Source organism: Hoplias malabaricus, chromosome 2 (genome assembly GCF_029633855.1).
Source record: "Hoplias malabaricus isolate fHopMal1 chromosome 2, fHopMal1.hap1, whole genome shotgun sequence".
Taxonomy (NCBI): domain Eukaryota; kingdom Metazoa; phylum Chordata; class Actinopteri; order Characiformes; family Erythrinidae; genus Hoplias; species Hoplias malabaricus.
Genome location: NC_089801.1, coordinates 45881590 through 45905157, shown reverse-complemented (window position 1 = coordinate 45905157; position 23568 = coordinate 45881590). Strand labels below are relative to the sequence as shown.

Here is a 23568-nt window from a genome sequence, read left to right as displayed (position 1 = left end):
ATATAAGACACTACATTTAACCATTTCACATCAAACAATCTGGTTTATTTAAATTTCTGTTATTGAATGTTATAATCTTTTATAAAGGATTTGGCCTTTAGCCACACTAATCAGAACCCCACACACATACCAGCACACGTACAGTTCTTTGTGCTAAACAGTGTAAGATCACAGGATTATATCCCACTATGTTCTTAGGCATTTGATGATGTGTGGAAAATAATCTCTATGAGCTTGAGACCACAAATATTAACTGACAAATCATAGAGAAGCTCTCACCTTGGAGTGTGTTTCTATTTTTCCTCTCACTCTCCTGCGCACACTCCTGTTAAAAAAAAAAAAAAAAAATATATATATATATATATATATATATATATATATATATATTTGTACCATTGTTTACATGTATAATTGTTTTGTTTTGTTGTCTGTGTTGAAATGTCACATTTTTAAAATTCCATCTCAAAAGATTGCAAAATAAATGATAATCTGGTTATTGGATAGCTAAATTGTGCTAACTTAATGTTTGCCATCAGTTTTTAAAAAATATAATTAATAAAGACACAAAGCTTAAAAAAAATAATTTGGGGGCATAGAATTTTTGGGGCATCCCCATATGCTGACTGCTTTGACCGTGTAGCAACTTAGCACAGCGTAAGATTCAAGCATGTAAAGACTATTGAAAAAAACTACATGACTTATCAAGTGCCCTTTCATGAACAAGAAGACGGACCAAAATTACATTTGTGCGTGCGTGTGTGTGTGCAATATAAAAAAGCTCTGAGGTGTCTTTGAACCATGTGATATGTTAATAAGTGTGACTATCCACTTTAAAAGTTAGTTTGAATTTTTTTTTACAATGCTTTTGGCTATCAGCTCCTCATAAACAGTGCTACAGACCCCAAACAATTTAAAATTGTTTGCATCTTCTGTATTATCGCTGCTGTCTCATTGTTAAGCTTAACTGGTGCCTGGCCACCTGAATCACTTCTGACAGAATAGCTACTGTATCATTTAAGGTGGAATGGAAAAATGAAATTAATAAAAAGCCAAATTTAGTGTGTTGATACTTTATATGAGCAGTGATTTTTAAATCACAAATCACTCATCTAATGTTGCAAATTATGATAATTAAAAATAATTTCACATAGCAGCTTCACTCTGCTGCTGTTCAAACTGTGGTTTTCAATGACAGACGTGTGTTTTTGCTCTCAGTTTTGTGAAATTTTTCTCGTTTGAACAAACACCAACAACAACAATTTTGACCATTGTAAGGGTCAGAATTTTCAGTATATGTCATTTAGATCATAATATGTCAAAGACATATGTGAATTATAAATGTGAATGAATTATATATGTGAAATGATCGTTACTGATTTTAGAGGTAGCATCAAAGTACTTGTTCAGTTCAGAATTTCAATAACTGTAAAAGCCATAAACTCAATTGAAATGGATGTAGTTTGTCACGTACAGGCAAATTTGTCTCGGACACAGCTTGACTGACCATAGCGAGATTGTGTGTGTGTGTTGGTTGACAGTATGTGCAGTGTGTAATGGATAGAGTTATCAGTGTAATCCTTGTTAGCGTTTTTAGCAGTTCTGCGAAAAGGTTAAGAGAGAGGGGGGAGCACTAAACCGAGAGAGAGAGGGAGAACACTTGTTAGTCTCCTTCTTGCTCGTTCTCACTCAATTTATGACGTATGAAGTATCGTGTGTGTGTGGTCACACACTGTTCGCTTTTCACACTCGCACTCTCCACTGCTCACCTAACTCGCTGTGGTGTGATCACGGACCATGATGCATTTCACCACACCGCTCATTTGAATGCAGCCATCTGATTGGTTCACATAACTTGAGGTACATTGATTATTACAGTGCCCTTTTTTTTTTATATGTTTGTGAGAGTTCATTTTGTGAAAAATACTTAAGCACATTTGAATAAAAGTACTGTTTATTGGATTAAAAAAACCCAAACAGCACAAAATATATTGCTTGTAAGTTGAGGCATACTTCGTGTTTAGGTTTTTACCAATATTCGTAACTGGGCATATATTTAATTGATCTCTCTGATTTTTCTGATTTTCACTCAGAAAACAAACTTTGCCAACTTTTAGTTTTTGTTATTGTTATAAAATATATTTGGGACCACCCCAGTGAGCGCTTTGTTTTGATGTTGAAAGAATGGATAAGAGGAGGGAAGTGGACAGGTCGTCGAGTGACGGTGGAAATAGGAGGGATATGTGATGGAGGGAAGGAAGAACGTGAGATATATTAGTGAAGCAGAGAGAGGAAAAAAGGAGATGCCTTTGCTCAAGCAAGCGAGCCAGACTCTGTGTGTGTGTGTGTTTACCACCCTTTGATTAGATTAAGGCTGCCCTGTGCAGGGTGAATGGCTGGGTAATGCGTTTGCTCCGTGGTCCATGTCAGGCCTTTGTGAAACCCCTGACCCCCGTCTCTGCCTCTCTGGGGGTCTTTCAGTGCCCCTTACACACCCCAACACACAACCTTTACAAGAAGCCCTGTGTGTCTGAGTGTGTGTACGTCAGGTTGGACGCAGTACCATACTGCAATAATGCAATTGAGATATGCCTTTCTTTTTCTCACACATTCATACACACTTTTAGCTGAGAATATATCACTAATCATAGACAAGAAAGGGTTAAACACTTAGTATGATGTGTTTCTCAACTTGATTTTTCCCCTTAATTTCAATACTGAAAGCACATTACTCACTAAATCCAAAAATTCTGCTGGTTTTTACTGTTGTAAGTGAACAGCTAGACTTCTTCCTTTCTTTGCTGAGCGTAGAGGGTAAAAGCTGACACCTAGTGCATCAGAGTGGCCATAGTCTAAAATGGATACCTTCACTACTGCACTTATGATGTAAAACTAGTGCTGTCGATCAAAAAAATAAAAATAAAATAAATAAATGTATTAGATTGCACAATTTCATGACGTTAAATGTGATTAATCACATTGGCCCTTCTTAAGACTGAAGCTTTTAAGACAGAAGAATCAATGTAAGATGAACACAATATAAGTACATTAGTATTAGTAGCATCTATATTATTTAAAAATGTAATCAAAACAATCAAGTTAAAATACTAATACTTTATTGTGTTTTTGGGAAGGAGGTACATAGTAAGTTTGATTTTTGAATTTGGATCTCTTAATTTGCTGAGTAAAAATTTCAGGGACAGTTTCTCGTTTACTTACAATGTTAGTCCAAATAATTGCTGAAACAGTTATTGTTCTCTAAGTTTTGTAAAATTGAGAAGAGGATTATGCCTCTGCTATCGCTGCCTTAGAGATTTAGGGATTTCAGTATTAGGGCTGATATTTGGAAAGCTACGATTGGCTTTATACGTCAACGTTGATATGGCGAACTGCTGTACTATGTTCCAGAAGCTCTACATAGTTTAAGATGGAACGGTTTGAGGGTAAATCAATGTTGTTTGTACAAGACTGAAGTTTAACTTGTCTGTAGGTTTTTATTGACTGTTTCAATGATCACCTAAACTCATTGGTAATTTGAGTTGTTTTGTTTTCCCCTCACTTTTGGTCTGTGTTTACATTTCTTGCAGTCAGTGATCTCCCTAAGTAAATTCCACATAAAAAATCCAAAATAACAAAAATAAGTCAATATTACACACCTATGGAGCAGGAATAGAGCAATACCTTTAACTCTTTTCAATGCTTTTCAATGTTCTGAGGTCTCTGCTCTGTCTGCGCAGTTTCTCTGCCACAAACAGAGAGAGAAAGTTTGAGACTAGTTGTTTTTCCAGTGCGCAAACAGACTTGAGAGCAGCAAATGGTGAGGAAATGTCCGCTGAATTTTCTAAAAAGTGTTTTTTGATTAAAATTGCTGCTAGTGATTTATAGTCACATTGTCACTTGTGTCTCACCACGTATCACTAGTTAATCATTAACACAACATTCTAAATAAATCTAGGGAATGTAAGTTAAAAAGTCAATCATGTAAATTTAATCAGAGTGTTTGAAGGTTTGATGGCACTTCTCATATTGTGAACATGAAAAATGACCCCAAAATACTTAACTATTATATTGCCTTACCATAATCTTAAGGCATTTACTTTTGGGTATAATGAAGCCAGAATATTTGTAAATCTTTGTTAAATAAATATAAATTAATCTTTTGCTCAATAATAAATTGTTATAGCAATCTTCACAGGAAGTGAACACTGCATTGGGTTCTGACTTCATTTGTGCAAAATCATTTAATAATAATTTAATAAATGCAATATAAATCACAACTGAAATATTGCTCTAAAAAATCACAATTAAATATTTACCCTATATATTTTGACCTTAGTTATAGAGAAGAGGGGATTATTTTTAAGAACTGATACAGTTTCTCCTGTTACTTATCTCTTGGCCTACACTGCAGGGTTCAAAGCCACTTTTCATTCTCTCTCTCTCGCTCTCTCTTGCTCTCTCTATTGTTGTGTAGAGTTGTATTAATCTGACTCTCGGCCTCTCTTCCGCTGCTTTTGTCCGGCGCACTGCCTTAATAGCAGACGTCAACAGCCCGGGACAAAAGTGTCCCGACCCCCAGAACTGGTTAACGTGGTGACTATGTGTGTGTGTGTGTGTTGGGGGGCAGGGGCTTTGATCTGGTGTTGGGGCACAGACCCCCAACAAATCCCACCCCCTCTTTAACCCCCTCCATCCCACAAGAGAACCAGGCTCCAAGAGGAGCCCACACAGTTACACTTGAAGGAGGTTGTTATGGGAGACAAAAAGACAGAAGGGGCTCTATGTGTGTATGTGTGTATGTGTGTTTGTGTGTGTGTGTGTGTGTGTGTGTGAGAGAGAGAGAGAGAGAGAGAGAGAGAAGCTCCATGTTTCAAATTTAAAACAAACAAACAAACAAACAAAAAACAGACGGTTTCTGGTTTGTATTAAGTAACTGCATTGTTCTCTCACTTCACACTATGTTGGTATAGAAGGGAGATTAGTTGTGAGGGCGTTGGGGGCCAGTAAAAAAAATAGCAATAATAAAATTAAAATAACTGAAAAATCAAGCTTTGCTTTTTTTTTAACCATAGGTTTAATATAGATTTGTGTTGTATTGATTATTAAGTGGCTATCTTATTATTTTTTTAACAAGTTACATTAAGAGAGATGGCGGGAGAGAAAGGTAAGGACAAGAGTACAGTGATGTACAGAGCCAGTCCTGGGCTGTGAAACAGTAGGACTGTGTTCCCTGCCGTGATAAAGCTCCAATCAATACCTGTGGGATGAGTTGGTGAATCATCTCGACACAGGTACCTGACTTCACTAACGCTCTCATGGCTGAATGACATCAAATCCTCACAGAAATCTAGTGTAAAGCCTCCCACAAGAGTAGATTTGACTAGGGCTGGACTCTATGACTAAAATTGATATCAAAATGTTTGTTTAAATTTTGGTCGATATGATATATTTCAAATGGCGATATAAACACTAAATAAGCCACAGGAAAAATGGCCAGGAACATGACATCACAATCAAACATAAACCTCTTGGATGTTTAAAAATCATATCATTGTTATTGAAGAATATTATATTGCAATAGATTTTCATATTGAATTATTGTCCAGCTCTAGAATTGATCCATTAACACTCTTTAGAAGAAATGTTGGATAATCCGGTGTCCACAAAGTTGGAAGAAACTGCTGAATTGAGACAGGGGTTGGGTAGGGTGCGTCTGTGAGTTCTTCTGTGGTGCTAGCTACAAGTTTTCGATTTGTAGTGATGGTAACCAGAGGATTAAAACTGAAAGTGCTTTTTCAGTTTTAAACACACACACACACACACACACACACACACACACATTCAGATGCTTGTCTCTCAGGTTCTCAGCTAATTAGCCTCTCTGCCACATCCGCCTTGTTCTCTTAGGGCCTAGTGACAGTCGCCAGGCACACGCCAGCTTTCGTCTCTCTCAGACTATTAGTCAGCTGGAATTAACACACACACACACACACACACGCACAAGCTCGCACCTCTTATTTTTATTTGTTGGTTCTATATTAATTAGCATACCTCAGAGACTGACAAGTAGCATCTGTCGCAATTCCCTCAACTCCCTCCGCACTCTTCATCCCTGTCTTCTCTCTCTCTCTCTCTCTCTCTCTCGAATTTCCCTGTCTTTTCCCTTGAAGGCTAAACCAGACTTAATTTCTGTAGTGCCCCCTTTGGTGGGGATAAGGACTGCACTTTGGGGGTGAGGGGGGTGTTGCCAGTTGAAACATTGCCTTTCTTGTACAAGGAAATGTGGAAGTCTGAGGTAAATAAGTTTAAAAAAAATAGTTTGTAACCTGGCATTTTTGAAGTAATGGTTAAAACATACAGGACTCTTATCAATCAGGCCAAACACAGAAGAGCTTTAAAGCTGCCTTTGTCACATAACTTGTGAACAACAGAAAAATGTAGCCAACTGCTAAGATTGAACTGAGCTGTTCAGTCTTATAACAGCAAATGGTGGACACAGAAAATACTGTAGATTGATAAGAGTGTGTGTGTATGTGAATGTGTGTAAAAGGCTTACTGGTAGGTGTCTTCTACTGGTGGCAAAGGTGTATGTGTTTGTGTGTAAGATGTGCCTCTATATATTTCACCATGTGTATTAGATTTTTTGTGTATTATACTGTATATGTAGGTTATTTGATGTTACTTGAGCAGGGCACACCATGATTTAGTGTGTGTGTGTGTGTGTGTGTGTGTGTGTGGTGTCATTGTGAATAGCCGTGGCAGGATTATCATACTGAGCTCCTCCTCTCCCTCGCTGTGTGTGATTGCTGGCCCGTGACTGACGAGACGGTTCCCCCACATAGGAGCACGGAGGTGTGTGTGTGTGAGAGAGAGTGAGTGAGGAAAAACAGGGAGAAATGGGGGGATATCAGGATTAAAGGAAATGTTTCCTGTCTATTGTAGTGGGGCTCCTTAGGGGTGTTTCGGGGGGCTCTTGGACAATGTGTTTGGGGGCACCAGACACACACACACACACACACAGTCTGCATGAGAAATCCCACTGTGCTCCAAATTTAATGGGAAAATAAGAGCCGAAGTTTAACACACACTTGAAATTTTGGAAGTATGATAAATAAGATAAAAATTATATCAATTATTTATTAATTATCGTTCACTTTGATTTTATTTTCACTTCTGCTCTTCAATGGTCAGAACCCCCACAAAGCAGATATGAATGTGCTGGTGGCTCATTCTCAGTCCAACAGAGCAGCAATGGCGGTGTCTGATCCACCTGTACCAGCACAACACACACTAACACACCACCACCACATCAGTGTCACTGCAGCTCTGAGAATGATCCACCACTCAAATCATGCCTGCTCTGTGGGGGACCATTGAAGAGCAGGTAAAAGAGAGGAAGGAAGCTGAAAAAAAAACAAGACACTCAGAACACACTTCACTTGACTTTGTGCTTACAAGTATGAGGCTTTATCCTCTAAATATGTGTGTTTAGAGCCTCAGTTCGCTGGAAAACCATCTGCTGTGGTGTGCTAAACCACAAGTGCCTGTTAGCTGGCCAGCTGTGTTTCTAAACAGTGTAGATCCTTATTATTTATAGGTCTTATTTCACTTATTTTCATACTCGTCTGTTTCTCCAGCACCTGTTGCTGAAACGTACTCTCTCAGAAACAGGTTTTTATCATAAACACATGTCGGTGTGAAATGCCGGGCTGTGCTGAGCTAAACTGCACATTTCAAGCACTCTACAAATCCTTTATTCAACATTGTCCTCACAGATATGCGGCTCAGTGCAGGCTCAGCGCAGGCTCGGTGCAATCCTCTAGTTCTTCATCAGAGGACACAGGATGCTCTTGGCTTAATATTTTTGGTTAGTGGACTATTCTCAGTCCAACAGTGACACTGAAGGTTTTAAAAGCTCGAGCAGCCCTGCTGTGTCTGATCCACATTAACACACCACCACGTCAGTGTCATTGAAACGCTGAGAATGATCCACCACCCGAATCATACCTGCTCTGTGGTGGTCCTGACCATTGAAGAACAGGGGGAAAGGAGGCAAGGTATGCGGAGCATCTGTCTGGACTACAGTCTGTAATTGTACGATTATTGAGTTCAGAATCCATGTGAAAATAATTACACAGTCTGTAGGAAACACTTCTGCATATCAATTTACTGATTATTGGAGGAATTTTTCAGATGTAGCTGGTGCATGTAATAGAAATGGTTTTTAATATATTTTTGTTTAATATATCTTGTTTTTAAAATTCTCAAGAAAATTTCTGCATACAAAGCCTCGCATACAATTAGTGTATTGTTTACATTAATTGAGATAGGTGGGGGGTTAATCCAGCTGTGTGTGAGTTTGAAGTCATGGCTGATGTTGTTGTGCAGCTGTGTAACAGTCTACTCTCTCTAGAGAATGTTAAAGGTATATAAATAAGGTCAAAGCAGGGGAGAGGGGCTTCCTGAACACACACACACACACACACACACACACACACTAACTCTCTCTCTCTCTCTCTCTATCTCTCTATAAAGTTTAATGTAATCAATATTTGCATTTATACTGATCATGTGTTTCTCTTCCCTTTTTTGTAGATTTTCTGCTAGCTGGAGAGGGTCTCCAGAGCTGGGCGGTCTCAGAAAAAGACAAGGAGGTTGGAAATATAAATGACTGTTTGCTTTCTCCGTACACACTGTTTTACTTGATAAGTGATGCTTATATTAATTCCTTAACTCTCATTTGGCTAAAGCCCAGATAAAGAAATAGTACTACTGCTACTACTACTACTAATAATAATTATAATATTGTGTTTTAATTAATATTATTTATGAGCTTACAGTGCATCCAGTTTGAAACTCCATGCATAAGTGCATTGTCGGTAGATTTCTGAAACTGTCTTACCAGTAAATCAGAAGAAAACATATTTTTAACAAAGATCTTTGTGAATGGGCTGGTTTTTGTGACATCACAAAATACATTCAGAATGTTTCACAGTTTTACTCTATATGTGGACTAAATTGGGGGAAATGGAAAGTATTGTAAACTTTATTTTGTAAAAGCAAGATATGAAAGAAAACAGTATTTGCTGGACCACCTACATGGGTCGGCCTAGGAGAGGCATTTTTGCTTACTGACTGATGTTTACTCGCTTACTCCTAATGTTGAAACGCGCATGCATGAGTAGGAATGTGTTTACGCATTCTGCCGTTAGTTCAGCCATATTTCACATAGCGCTTTTCCACCAATGAGTTAATGATCTAAATTCGGTCACCATTCGGGATATTTTTATCAACATAAATCATTTTTCAACATATCAACATAAACAGGTATGCGAACAAGAAAAAAAAATCGTACCCAGCTGGAACCAAAAAATAGTAGGTTATTCAGTGCGAATCGTGGCTTCGTTCGTGAGCGTGTCTAGGTTCAGTAAAGAGCTCAGAGTCTCAAATACAGTGTTATCACCCAGTGGAGCTGGACAGGGTCATTTACAACATTTCATATGAATAAATAATAGGAAATAAAACAGGTGTGTGTTTCTGGGGCTGTGTTTGGCTCTGCGTTAGTTACTTTTTCCGCTGTTCACAAGCTCAGCAGGACAGCTCAGGACTTGGAAACATTTACACATGTATTATATCTCACAGAGAGAGGAGGACTGATGAATTTGTCTTATTTTGTGTAAATGTGTGTTTTTGTGGTGGAGAGATGTTTTATTGCGTTAGTGTGTTTAGAAAACTCCATATAGCTGCGCACAGCAACCTTAAACTTCACGTGCTTTAATCTAACCAGTTACATTGAATAAATAAGTAATTGTAATTCTTAAAATCAACAAAAATTTACTTGGTCTTCTTTGGTGGTAGATCATCTAGTATTGATTTTTAAATAAAATGTACAAGTAAAACTGTGAATGCGGTGTTATCTATTATGAAACAAATCTTTGTGCTCCTTTTTTCATTTCTGCATTTATTAGTCCTGCCCTCCATGTATTCTGTAGAACACACTCACATAATTAAAAAACACATGTTAACAAACACTTGTGTGATAATGGTTATATAGCTAATGGCGATCCAGCAAAATAGGTTTGCCTTGTTTCTCTTTTTTAACTATATATTTATTTATATAACTGGATACAGAATGACATAAATTTCTAATGTAGATTCTTTTGTTAAAGGCGATACTCTTGCATCTTGCTTTTTTATTCCTGGAATAAGGAGCAGTGTGATTTATACGTGTTTGTGTGTGTGTAGGCACAGATTTATAACAAAGGTGCTGGACAGAGGCGGTGGTCCAATCGATATTACACGGAGAAGACGATAACCTGCCGCAGTTGTAAAAAGCTTGGACACCTCTCCAAAAACTGCCCCAGCCCCAAGGTACTACATTACCCACAAACCCATATTTCTACTGAATAAGTCATCTTATACATGACATTAGATCACTTTTGAACGGACTAACATTGAATAGTTCCTTAGCTGTGGGCTTTATGTAAACATCATATACTACATTCCCTAGAATACCCTGGCCCCGTTTTTGATTTTATTGTTACAAATTTAGTAAGATGAAGAATAAACATGCAAAGACATGTTAGACATACAGTCCAGCATCTTAAGATACTGCTCTTCTGAAGTAAAATAAAAACAAAATGATATTTGATATTATCAGATATATTTTGAGATATATTCTCAGAATTGCTGATTGGTTAGTAGTGCTGGCTGACACATTGGGAATATTTATGTAAAACCGATGAATGTTGATATTTTTTAAATGTTTTTTTGTTTATTTGTTTGTTTTAAATGTTTGCCCATGTTGAATCTGATGCTAATGACAAATTATACAAACTTTTGAAGTGTGTCTAAAAAAGAACGGGTACATTTGTGTAATGCTAGAACAATTACCTGCTGGAACATCTCACAACTAATCAGGTTAATATGATTGGGTTTATAAGGGGCATCTCAGTGAGGCAGAGGCTTTAAAAAGTAAAGAAAAGGGGGGGGGGGCATTCTTTGAATAGTTCAAGAATAAAGTTTCCCAATGTAAAATAGCAAAGAATTGATGTCATCATCTACAGAACTTAGAGTTAAAAGATTCTGAGGATTTGCAGTGGACAAGACTTAAAACCAGTAGTAAAAAATGAGATCCTTCAGGCCTTCAAACAACACTGTGTTAAAAACAGACTGTAGAGTTTCTGTAGTGGAAATCACTGCATGGGCTCAGTGATTGGGAACACTTTCCAAAACCACTGTCTGTGAACACAGCTTTAACAAGCAAACACAAAAGCTTATTTGAACAGGATCCAGAACTGCTGCTGCCTTCTCTGAGCCAGAGCTCATTTAAGACTGAGGCGACGTGGAAAAGTGTCCTGTGATCTGACAAATCAAAATTGGAAATTCTTTTTGGAAATCATGGATGCTGCACCCTCTGGGCGAAGAGGAGTGGAGAGTGATCATCCTCCTTGTTATTGCACAGGGCATGGGTGACTTGCACATCTGTTAAGGCTGTTAAGTTAATGCTGAAAGATATATATATATATATATATATATATATATATATATATATATATATATATATATATATATATATATATATATATACATACATACACAGGCTTGGAAGCAACATGCTGTCATCCATACAACGTCTTTTTCAGGAAAGCCCTTGTGAATTTCAAGCTGTCTTTCAAGCTTGTGCTAGTATATTCTGATTCTCTCTGTTTCTTTTCTTTTTTTAGAAGCTGCCTTGTTGTTCCTTATGTGGTGTCCAGGGTCACTTTGTGAAAACCTGCCCCAATCGCCACTGCTCCAACTGCTCTCTGCCTGGACACACGTACGACGACTGTCTGGAGAAAGTTTACTGGCATAAGCGCTGTCACCGCTGCGGCATGATCGGACACTTCTTTGACGTGAGTAACAGCACAACACGTGTTCCACAGTGTGGAGAGGGTGAAGAGGAGGGGAAAAAAGCAGGAGAGACCTGTCACGCTGTGCGTTTGTATTTGGTGCAGAGTCGCTCGCCAAGTGTTACAGCGGGGGCTTGTTTTCGTGTGTATGTCCTTCCCCTGGGTCGCTCCTTCTCTCATTAAGACAGACGCTTCACAGGCTACGAGTGTGTGTGCGCGCGCGTGTGTGTAAGAAGCACACACACATTGCACAACAAGCCCACAAAGAGAGAAAGAAAGAGACAGAGTCCTGAGGAACGTAGTTAGTGTTCTACATTTACATATACAACCAGACAAAAAAACATTAATGCATTTATTCACTGCTAGTTGTTATATCTTTGCCTTAAAGAACCTCATTCACACAGGTTCTGTGTAGCAGCTAAAAAGGGTTCATCTGTTGCCAAAGAACACATTATAAATCATAAATACAACTTATGAGTTTTGGCAAAGAGTTTTGTACCACATTGTAAAACCTCTCTCACTCTTTCTCTTTCTCTTCTCCCTTTTCCAACACCCTGAAGAACAACTAGGCATTCAGATAGGATTCAAATTGTTTTACAATAACCCATATGAAATTATAATTCAAAATTAAAATATTCTTTTGATACTTTGTCATTTTTCATTTAATTAAAAACCCTCTAAAAACCAAAGGAATTCTAGGTATGATTTTTTTTTTTTACCTGCTCCTAGTGTAATACATTTTATTTTATTTTTTTTTTAATAATAAGATAATTGTTATTTTTAATGAAACACAACAGTTATGAGTGAAGGAATGTTTGAATTATGAATTACAATTGTGTTACCCTAAATCCAGACTGATTACTATGGTTATTTTCAAATCCGGCAGCAGCAGAAAATGATAAATACAGATAAAACTACTCAGAGTTTGAGTAGCTGAAAATATACATCTAAATAAGAATCTGTCTTTGTCTTACTGGAATTCTGTGAAGCTGCTTTGTGACAACATCAGTTGTGAAAAGCGCTATATAAATAAATTTGATTTGTCTTCCTCAAGCACTGACAAGTTTTACCTGGAACTGATATCATCAGAAATGGTTAAAATACACCGTAAAACATGGCTGCTATGATGTCTGCAAGTGGGAACAGGTTAATGGGAAATTAGGAGAATAAAACCCTAAATAAAGACAAGTGGATGTTTCGGCTGATTTGTTCTATAAATAATCATGTTTGTTATACTAAATCTGTTCAGGTATGATAGTAATGCCTAGATGCCACTGTTAGTATCATTTAATAAAAACATTAATAGGGATCACCAAGGATCAATATAATATTTGATTGGAAAATGATGCCGTGAGACTTTTTGTTCTTTAGTTAGATACAACAAAGCGTGTTAATCTCATTAGTTAGGCCTTAACAATTAGATTAATTCTCTGTGTTTTCTCTCTCTACACAGGCCTGTCCAGACATTTGGAGACAGTACCACATCACAGTAAGACATTTATTGTCTATTACATTCATTTTATAGTTCAGTGAGCACACACACACACACACGCACCCCTCATAAGTGTTATTAGTTGGGATTGTGTTGTGCTGTATAGTCTGCCAGTGTCCCAGCGGTTTTTGCCTTTGTGCGACAGTGTGTAAATACAAACCGCTGACTCTCAGTGGTATGTGAGTGTAGATTAGCTTCTCAGACCTCAACAAAGACACACTTTAGTACATAGCCTTCTCCACTGTTTGGCTTTGCCTTTCTCTTGGTCTCTTTATGACGATACAGTATGATCGTAAGAGATGTATTTACAGCTTCAATATCAGAGTGTATAATATGTAAAGATTTACGTTGTAATAAGTTGATATTATACTCTTAGAAATGCAGCGAGGGAATTAAGTATTGAACACGTCACCAGTTTTCGAAGGAAATACTCTATATATATTTCTAAAGGTGCTATTGACATGAAATTCTCACCAGATGTCGGTAACAGCACATCCAATCCACACATGCAAAGAAATCAAACCATAGATGTCCATAAGGTATGTGTAGTAATGAGAAATGACACAGTGAATTGAACACATGAAGAAAGAGAGGTGCAAAAAGCCATGGAAATTATGAGACCGGCTGAAATCTGTCAGTAATTACAAAACAATCTGCCACTTTATCTTGCAAATTAATATCAGCTTGTTCAACTGATGGCCTATAAAAGTGTCTCATTACCAAGGTGCCACACAAGATACTTGATCTCATGATGGGTAAAACCAGTGAGCTCTCTTAACACCTTTGCAACCTTACTGCTGCAAAACCTACTGATGGCATTGGTTATAGAATCATTTCTACACTACAGATCCTTCCAGTGAGCACTGTTGGGGCTGTAATCCGGAAGTGGAAAGAACATAATTTCACCATAAACTGGCCACAATCAGGTGCTCCCCACAAGATTTCAGACAGAGGAGTGGAAAAAACTATCACAAGGTTGTCCAAGAGTCAAGGACCTCTTGTGGAGACCTGGAATCAGCAGGTAGAATGTTGTCAAAGAAGATTATAAGTAATGCACTCAACCGCCATGGCCTGTAAGCACGCTCACCACGCATGGCTCCATTGCCCATTGCTAAATATTGCTGTTTAAAATTTGCTCAACAACATTTAGACACACCTGTGAAATACCGGGGGAATATATTCTGGTCAAATGAGACCAATATTGAACTCTTTGGATGCCATAACACACACCATGTTTGGAGGTCAAAAGGCACTACATGTCACCCCAAAGACACCATACCTGCAGTGAAGTTTAGAGGTGGGAACATCATGGTGTGGGGCTGTTGTTCAGCATACGGCACTGACACTCTTCATATACTTGAAAGAAGAATGAATGGACTAATGAACCGAGACTCTGCTGTCATCATCTACCAGGATGAAGAAGATCCCAAACACAAAGCCAAGGAAGGTTTCAGAGAAAGAAAAAGAAAAGCTGCTAGAATGGCCCAGCCAATCACCAGACCTGAATCCAGTTGCAAATCTATGGAAGGAACTAAAGTTCATGCAAGGAGCTCATGGAACCTTCTGGGTTTTAAGAGTGTTAGTGTGGAAGAATGGGCCAAAATCACACCTTAGCAGTGCATGTGACTAGTTTCTCCAAACAAGGAGGTGTTTTGAAGCTGTCATCGCCAACAAAGCCTTTTGTATGTAGTACTAATTAAATTTCAGTAAGTGTTTTGACTACTTTAGAAACATATTTACTTAGAAGTATTCACATTAGACATGTTAGACTGGGAACAGTGCACCTCTGGGGGCAGCTGGTGGCTTGGGGTTAGAGAAGCGAGTTTGAAGTCAGAGGGTCGCCGGTTCAATTTGCGGTACCGGCAAGGATAAATTTATTCAAGGCTGAAGTCTACTTGAGCAAGGCACCTAACCCCCAAACTGCTCCCCGGGCACCAAGGTGGTTGGCAGCCCCCTGCTCCGGTTGTGTGTGTGTGTGTGTTCACTGCCCCTAGTGTGTGAAGTATTGCTCACTAGTGTGTGTTTGTGTGTTCACTAGAGAAAGCAGAGAACTTTCCCTATGTGGATCAGTAAATGTGTTTCTTCTTCTGCTGAAGATAATACTAAAGCACATTTTCAGGAGTAATACACATATACATACTTTTTAAAATATGATGTTTTACTGTGTTTAGTTAATGTATTTCATGTACTTCATACATTATCTTATGGTTCAAGGTTTTTAGGGTTTAAATTGTGAAGTGTGTGTGTGTGTGTGTGCACGTGCTTGTTGAGTTCAGGAACAGGCTGAAAGTAGGTAATTGGCGAAGTCAGAAAGCATTGGCTCCCCAAAGATTCATGGGGCTGAGGAGGCATGTGACAGTCTCACACACACACAGCCAAACATCAAGGGGCATTCTGAAACATCTGCACATACACAAAACCACACACATTCTCATTCTCTCTCTCTCTCTATCTCTCTCTCTCTCTCCCACACAGACATTCAGAGTAGTGGAATATAGACCTCAGTTTAAGAGAAAAGAGCAGGTTGTTTGTCAATTAAAAGACGTGATAAAGCATGAAATGGGCTGCCAGCCGAGCAGTCACTCGACCTGTCACACACACACACACCTAACCACACACACACACAGCCTAATTAGTTTGCCTGTCTAATGAAAAGGCCACACTCTTAGCACTAGTCTATGTCACACTAAGTAGAAACATCGTAAAGTATTGATTTTTCAATTTCCTTTTCTTCAGCCCAGGGCTATTCATTTTTAAAGCACTTTTTTTTCCAAATTCCTTGTATTATAAAGAGGATTTCCCCCAGTCCCACATATATATGAACAAACATGCTGCACCCCCCCTGCCAAAACCAACCAACACAGAGTGATGTCACAAAAATATCATCTTCATATTCAACATTTTTATAACATGAGAAAATACTAAATAAAAATAAAATAAAACAAAACTGAATTTTATTGATCCAAACGTGTACATCTATTCCTCTAGAACTGACATTAATTTTTTTTTTTTTTTTTTTTTGTCACCAATTTACAGTCAGGCCTTAGAACATCCACAGTTCACATGTAAATAAATGAACATTCACAGAGTTTCAGTTACACTCCAACCCTAATACAAGACAATATAATGGCTTGAAAGGAGAGATATAACATACACAGTTTGGTTCAAATACAGTGTTCTCAAAGCATTATTAACAATGCTGGACTCCAACTCTACCTATGTTACTTTTTTCATATTGTATCACCCATAGGCACTGTATCTAGGATTCTTAAGTTGGGGCAGTGGTTTTGAGCCAGTTCACAGTTATACCATTAATTGCTGCTGCAATTAAAACCTGAAGGAAATACATCTGACCTATTGTCAAAGCCATGGGCAACAGCTCCCAGCAGTGATACCAAAGACTCTTTAGGAACAGGAATATCAAACATGAGCCAATCCTCACAGTATTATGGGGGTGTTCTAAAATATCTAGCAAAGAGCTTATAATTTAATTCTGTCCAATCATTAAAACAAGTATTTAGAACATGGCATTCAGAACATACATCTTTCCAATTTTCTATGGAGATCTCTTTAATCCAGTTTCACACTTACATTTAATATACAAGGAATTATGCAGCTTCGGTGATTTAAGAAGTGGATATAAATTAGAAATTACCTTGCAGGGTGTGTCAAATAATTGAATTTTCATAAAATAGTATTTTATTGAGGGTGGTAATTTTATTTTGTCGATATTGTCATTCTTATTAAGAATATGCCTGTTGTGAACACCTGAAGAAATCTCTTGCAGGGAGTTCAAATTCTTGGACAAAAGATTTGAGGGTTTTTTGATTCAAATAGTTGATGTGTATATATGAGGCCCTGCCATGATCACTTTTAAATCCTGAATCTAGGTGCATTGGATGGAAATTATGCATGGATATAATTGGTTAGTGCAAAGAGAGTGGTAGGGAAACTTTATATATTTTTAAAATTTTCAACCAAATTAAGTTTTTGTTTTTTGTCGAGGTGCTTAATAGCTGTCAGAGGTGTATCAGTAAATAGCAAGTCCACCATTGTATATTTTCAGCTTGAACTTTCAATATAAGCTGTAATTTTAGGGTAAAAATACCACGTAGTGTTCCTTTAAACAATAAACATGAATGAGTAAAACAAGGTGTTGCAGCAATATGCATTCTTTTGAGGATACTCATTCATTCATTCATTCATTCATTATCTGTAATGCCCAATGATTCCAGATAGGCTCTGGACCACCCGCGACCCTGAATTGGATAAGCTGTTACAGATAATGAATTAAATGAATTATTATATAATTAGAATAGATTATGCTGTAAATATGTAAAATATATTTATCAACTGGATTTGGTCATAGTGTGTTCTGAATTGTCAGAAAAACATATTGAATATTATGTACCATTATGTATGTTTTTACCACATTATCCACCCCTAATTACAATAGACTGGAATGGTACTAGAAGTACGGACCATAACTACATTATACTCTGGTGTTAGTAATTTAGCTCTTCATGAATGATGCTATAGCCCAACCATAACATCTCACGCATACACACAACTAGGTTTACAAACACATACACACACATGCACACAGACACACAAACCCACACAGAGACTGCCCTTGCCCTGGTGTAATGATATATGTAATGGCTTTTGACTGCCTTTGTAATGGAGGGTAATAGTTGATGATAATAATTTCATATGGAGCCTGTTTTGGTTCTGCTGGGTTTGGCCCATCTGCTGTGGTGCTACTATTATCCTTTGGGTCCTGCCCTGTAGAGAGAGAGAGAGAGACAGAGACAGAGACAGAGAGAGAGAGAGAGAGAGCGAGAGAGAGAGTGTGTGTGTGTGTGTGTGTTTGTAAACCAAGTTTAAATGGACTTACCCTCAACAGACGGCGTTTAAGGCCTTTAAACTATCCAAGACTTTTGAGGGCTCAAAGTTAAGTACAGTGCAGGTGTGTGTGTGTGTGTGCGCGCGCACGACCATGCGTGTGTGCGTGCGTGTGCTACTTTGGGGAGCTGTGGCCCTGTGCTAGGGTCAGTCAGGTGTGAAAAGGCATTCTGTCAGTAGAGTCCTTGCTGCTGGCTCTATTTATCCGCACCTGTCTCCACTAACAAACAACCTCCCAACTCCTCCGACCCTCTGCCACAACACCCCCTGAGAGAACGAGAGAAGGAGGAATAAAACGAGGGGGGAAAAATGACAGAACCAAAGCTGCTGGCTACCAGACTTTTGCATCAAAACATGGGGTGCTAAATCACGTAAAGAAAAGCTGACCTTCTCAGAAAAAAAAGTGTAATCAGGTAGCACAGTATCGTAAAAAACACAGGTTATTTTTTATATAAAACCCAATAAGCCAGTTGTACCTTAACTTGGTAGTTTATGCTCCACAGAGTGGGGTCCCACATGGTTTAGGCATAAGGATAAAACCTGTGTCATAACATCAGGTAGAATCGTGAAGAGAAAATGACTGTTATGTCTTCAGAATTCACAATTCTGACAGTGTCCATGTTATGCTTGGAAATTCATAAAAAATTAATCACCAACACAAAAGAACATTGACGTGTAGAACCTCTAATATTAGCTGCTGATTTACAGCCAAGTGTCACTGTGTACATAGCCAGATTACATTGATTATTTGTCCACAATTATACTTTACAGGTTTCTCTTTTAGTTTTTTTCAGTTTTGCATGTTACTTAGTTAGGCTGGAGCTAAAAGGCTAATGTAGCTAACAAAAAAGGCAGTACCCACCAGTTAGCAACAAATTTTAGACCTGGTTATACGGTTTCAGACTCTGTTAAATTGTGTCAATTTGTATATGAAACTGGTCTATTTAACAGCTCAAAAAATTGGTAACAACAATCTTTATTATAGATTTGTCACCTTTTTGGTGCATTTCTGTTTTTTAAGCATACTAGCTCTGTAAAGGACCAAAAAACAGGATCTTTCACCTTTGTAACTGTAGTGGAACTCTATTTGGCTCTATATTGTTCCATCAAAGAATCATATACAGCAGGTTCAGTTTTAGAGAATAACTAGTTAACCCAGAATAAACAGGCAGAGAGAGAGATTTAAACACTCAGTTGAAAGATGCATTTTTATGGGTTTGCCTACTTTTAAAACGCAATGTCCTGGTGAATTTTACTAGGACTTTTATTTTTACACTTTGTGTGGATTACAGCATTTCTTACAGGAATGCTAGGATATGGATTTGTCCAGATATTGAATATGGAAATAAGAGAAACTTGTTTCTTATTTTTGTCAAAAAAAAAAAATTCTGTCTCGACCACATTTTGTAAGTATACTGAGGTGATCAGAAAGTGTTACACCAAAGGAGTCTGTGTGAGAGTTTCTGAGAGGATATTAGCTGCTAATTAGCATTTCCAAAATCCAGCTTCTGCTCTAAAATTTGATTAGCGCAATAATCCCTTGCGCGGTAAAACGGAAGATTGCCGTAATTGAATTCAGAGGCAAATTTTAAATTTAGAAATTCTAATTTGGGCTCTTACAGAAATGAGTGAGTTTAGAATTTTTGTCACAAGTTGCTTTTGATTAAAAACGGGGGATTGAGGAAGCAAGGGGTGAGTAGAATGGAGAAGGAAGGAAGGAAGAGAAACAGTTAAAAGAAGAGAGAGCTTTTCTTTTTCCGATGTGTGGGAATGAAGGGAGGAGAGTTGGACTCACAGCGCCATCTAAGGGTTTTAAACTGGAATTACAGCAAAAGTGAAGGAGGACATCTGGATATATTTTGCTGAAAAGACAAACATAAAAAAAAGGCATAAAAACGGACAATTAAATGTGGTCTCTGTACACATTTAAGGGTGTGTTATATATGTTTAGATTATATATTCAAAAACACAAACATTCCACAAGGGTGTTAAAACTGCACACACTGATTGGTCTGAAAAGGAAGATAAGGGTGAGAGAGTTGACGAAGCACCCTGACATTTAGTTGGGTTTTTTTTTTGTGTGTGTGTGTGTGTATTGATCATCTCAGCAGGGTTTCCTGTCAGAATCTCCTGCTTAAATTTGTAGATAAAGCTGTTCTGTGCTTTCCCACTCTCTCTCTCTCTCTCTCTCTCTCTCTCTCTCTCTCTCTCTCTCTCTCTGTATTTATCTTTTCTTCTCTTTTTTTCCATTTCGATCTTTGTTTCACACAGTTCTGACAACAAATGAACTGTGTGAAGATGGCCAAAATGTTAAATCTCACTAGTTTGGACTCAGAATGAAATCTAGAATGAATTCACAAACATTCACAGAAAGTGAGAAAACTGTGATGTAGGATGAAAACTTGATCCTACATTGAATTCAGACTATTTCAATACAGCTAACATGAGTTCCTGACAAAAATAAATAATAAAAAATCTGTTGAATAAAGTATAATATTACAGTAATATACATTTAAAGCTTTTTTCATTAGAACATATATTTTGCAACATGTTCATTCATGAAATCTGTTTTTATTTCTAGTGTATGTAACCTCATTTTAGCCCAAACATTAACTGCTAGATTAATGAGGTGGTCTTAGATCATTTTTTAAATGTATGTTTATTAGCCAAATTTCTTTAGCTTATAAATTGATTTTATTTATTTAATTTTTAGTTTCATTTTTTTAAACAGTGTATTATTAAACCCCCTTTTTCAGGCTGTAATAATAACAACAAACATAATTAGCAAATTAGTTTCCAGTGATTAATAGGTGAGGGTTTATTTTTAAATTTAGATTTTAATGTTTCTGGTATAAAATTGTAGTTCCTGTCAAATATATGTAATCTGTCACATTACAACATATTGATAAAATGTAATTATTGATTGATTCATGTGTAAATATTATGCATGTTTGGATAATTTTCTGCTTGGTGTTGTTTTCTTAGGAAAGAGTGTTAGACCACTGCTTACTGCAGGCCCTCTGTGGAACGTCATTGTTTTTAGGTTTTTCTAGTAATTTTAATGACTATTTTTATTGCTTTAAATGTATGTCTTATGCATTTGACTTAAGAGTTTTGTAATCTAGTATACACGGATTTCTTTAAGGTGGTCTTCCCTTCAGTGGGAGGGTTGTAATGTCATGGGAAACAGTCTTTGGTGTTTGTTCTATAAACACAATCAATTTAAAATAGAGTAATGATACTGAAATAACTGCAGTGTTCACATCTCTGTGTATCGTTCAGCCCTGTGTGCATCTTGTATGACAGACAGTTTCATGTTAGTGTTAGGAGCTGTGGTTAAGTCTCTTGTTTAAGTGGCTGTTGAACTGGACTCTAGGCGTGTAGGATGTGGGTACAGAGCGCCCCCTGCTGGAATATCCTCTGGATCTGGCATTTTTCTTCCCCCGTAGCCGAAATAATCCTTTGACATTCACCCATGCATGGCCAATGTTAAGTGTGTGTGTCTCATTGTACGGTGCACACCGCTGTGTGTGTTTACATGCAAATGATGTTTGTAATTAAGTGTACCTTACTAATTGTGGCAGATTTAAATTCCAAATGTGTTGAGCGCTTCCTTTTGTTGCCTTCGCTGCAAAGTAATATCAACACAAAATGGGTCTTAATATACAACGCCCAGGTGAAAACACTTTTATCCCCCTCTCTCTCTCTCTCACACACACACTCCCTCTCTCTCTCCCTCTCTCCCCTGTCGTGATGACATCATTGTGACCTTATGAGCAGAAATGTCACTCCATAACACTTTGTCATTCTTTCATGTTCTTTCTCTCATTCTCAACACCCCATACCCCCTCCCAAAAAATTATTTTTTCCCCCCTCCTCTCTTCACTTTCATACTGTCTTTCATTCTCTTTCATGCCCTTTGTCCATGTTCTCACCTTTTTGTCATTCATTCAGTGGTCTAGAGAAGATGTTATGGAGGTGTGTAATTGTGCAGACTGTTGTTTGACTGTTTTTTGCGCAGAGTCATGTTTCAACTGAATTCTGGAGAGAATTACATCACAGTGATTCTGTGATTAACTGAACTTCAGAACAGATGCTCTCTCTCTCCCTCTTTCTCTCTCTCTCTGACTACCTTTTTATCTCTCTGTGAGTGAATATATATATATATATAATTTTTTCCCCTATTCATACACACACGCCATGCACATATATCCAGATACCCACACACATTTATTCTCTCTCTCTCTCTCTCTCTCTCTCTCTCTCTCTACTGGTTTGGAGGATAGTTTCTGGTTATCAGTCGGATGGCAGCTGTGTGTGTGCTTGTGTGGCACTGCATGAGCGAACAGAGGTCGATAGAATTACAAGGTGTGTGTGTGTATGTGAGAGTGTGTTTGTGTGTGTGTGTGTGTGTGTGTGTAGGCTGCCAGTTTCTTCTCACTGCATTTGAATTACAAAGAGAGAGAGAGGGAGAGAGAGAGAGAGTGGAAGGGCGAGCTGGCATTGAAATGAGGGGGGGAATGGTTTATCTTTTAGCTTCCTCCCATCCAAGAGAGAGAGAGAGCAAGAGAGAGAGATGAGGAGGATATGAGTGAAAGTGCGCTGCATATCATTTCACTGCACCCGTTGCCTTATTGAATATTGAGCCACACAAGTGTAAACCTCTGACCTCTAGGAAAGATTCAGTTCAGTTACAATTCCTTAAGAAATGATTCAGTGAGTCATAAATGTACTTTGACTGAATTATGATTCAGTGAGCCATTATTTCTGAAAATGTCAAGGATCATCAACACTGTCCCGATTTGTCTTTAGACGGTGATGTCACCACTCAGTGATGTGTCACTCTGTTGTTTTGTTCAATACTAAGTTGCAGTGTAGTGAGAATGAGAATGTTTAAAATAAATTCCAGTGGACCAGGGGGTCACGGCAGAACATGATTAGCATGATTACAACATGTTTTATTGCAGCTTTACTGTACGACTCATTTATGATTCTTCAAAAAAGATTCAGTCTGGAATTCATTGTAGAATATCAGTACAGTGCGGTTCAGTTTGATTTTGTTGTTCTGGACAAAATTTAGTCACTATTTGATTCTTCATTTCTTACCAATACTCTTATTCAGTGCGGCATGAAATCTCATTTCACCATGATTCATTTAGATTATGATTTTTTTCTGAAAATGATTCAGGTATCATTTATCCTCAGATTTCACAAGTTTTCAGTTCAGTTGTCATCTCTTTATAAACATATTAGTGAACCAACACTTACACTTTTTACACA

At 37.8% G+C, this 23568-nt stretch overlaps 1 protein-coding gene across 1 annotated transcript in view; it reads left to right on the top strand.

The window, feature by feature from the left end:
* The window catches only part of zcchc7 (zinc finger, CCHC domain containing 7), a 73068-nt gene that overhangs the window by 36668 nt on the left and 12832 nt on the right, over positions 1-23568 (top strand). The window contains exons 4-7 of the mRNA XM_066659651.1: positions 8593-8651; positions 10243-10368; positions 11724-11894; positions 13345-13380. Of these exons, the coding sequence (XP_066515748.1) occupies positions 8593-8651; positions 10243-10368; positions 11724-11894; positions 13345-13380 (392 nt within the window). The remainder of the gene's footprint in view (positions 1-8592; positions 8652-10242; positions 10369-11723; positions 11895-13344; positions 13381-23568) is intronic.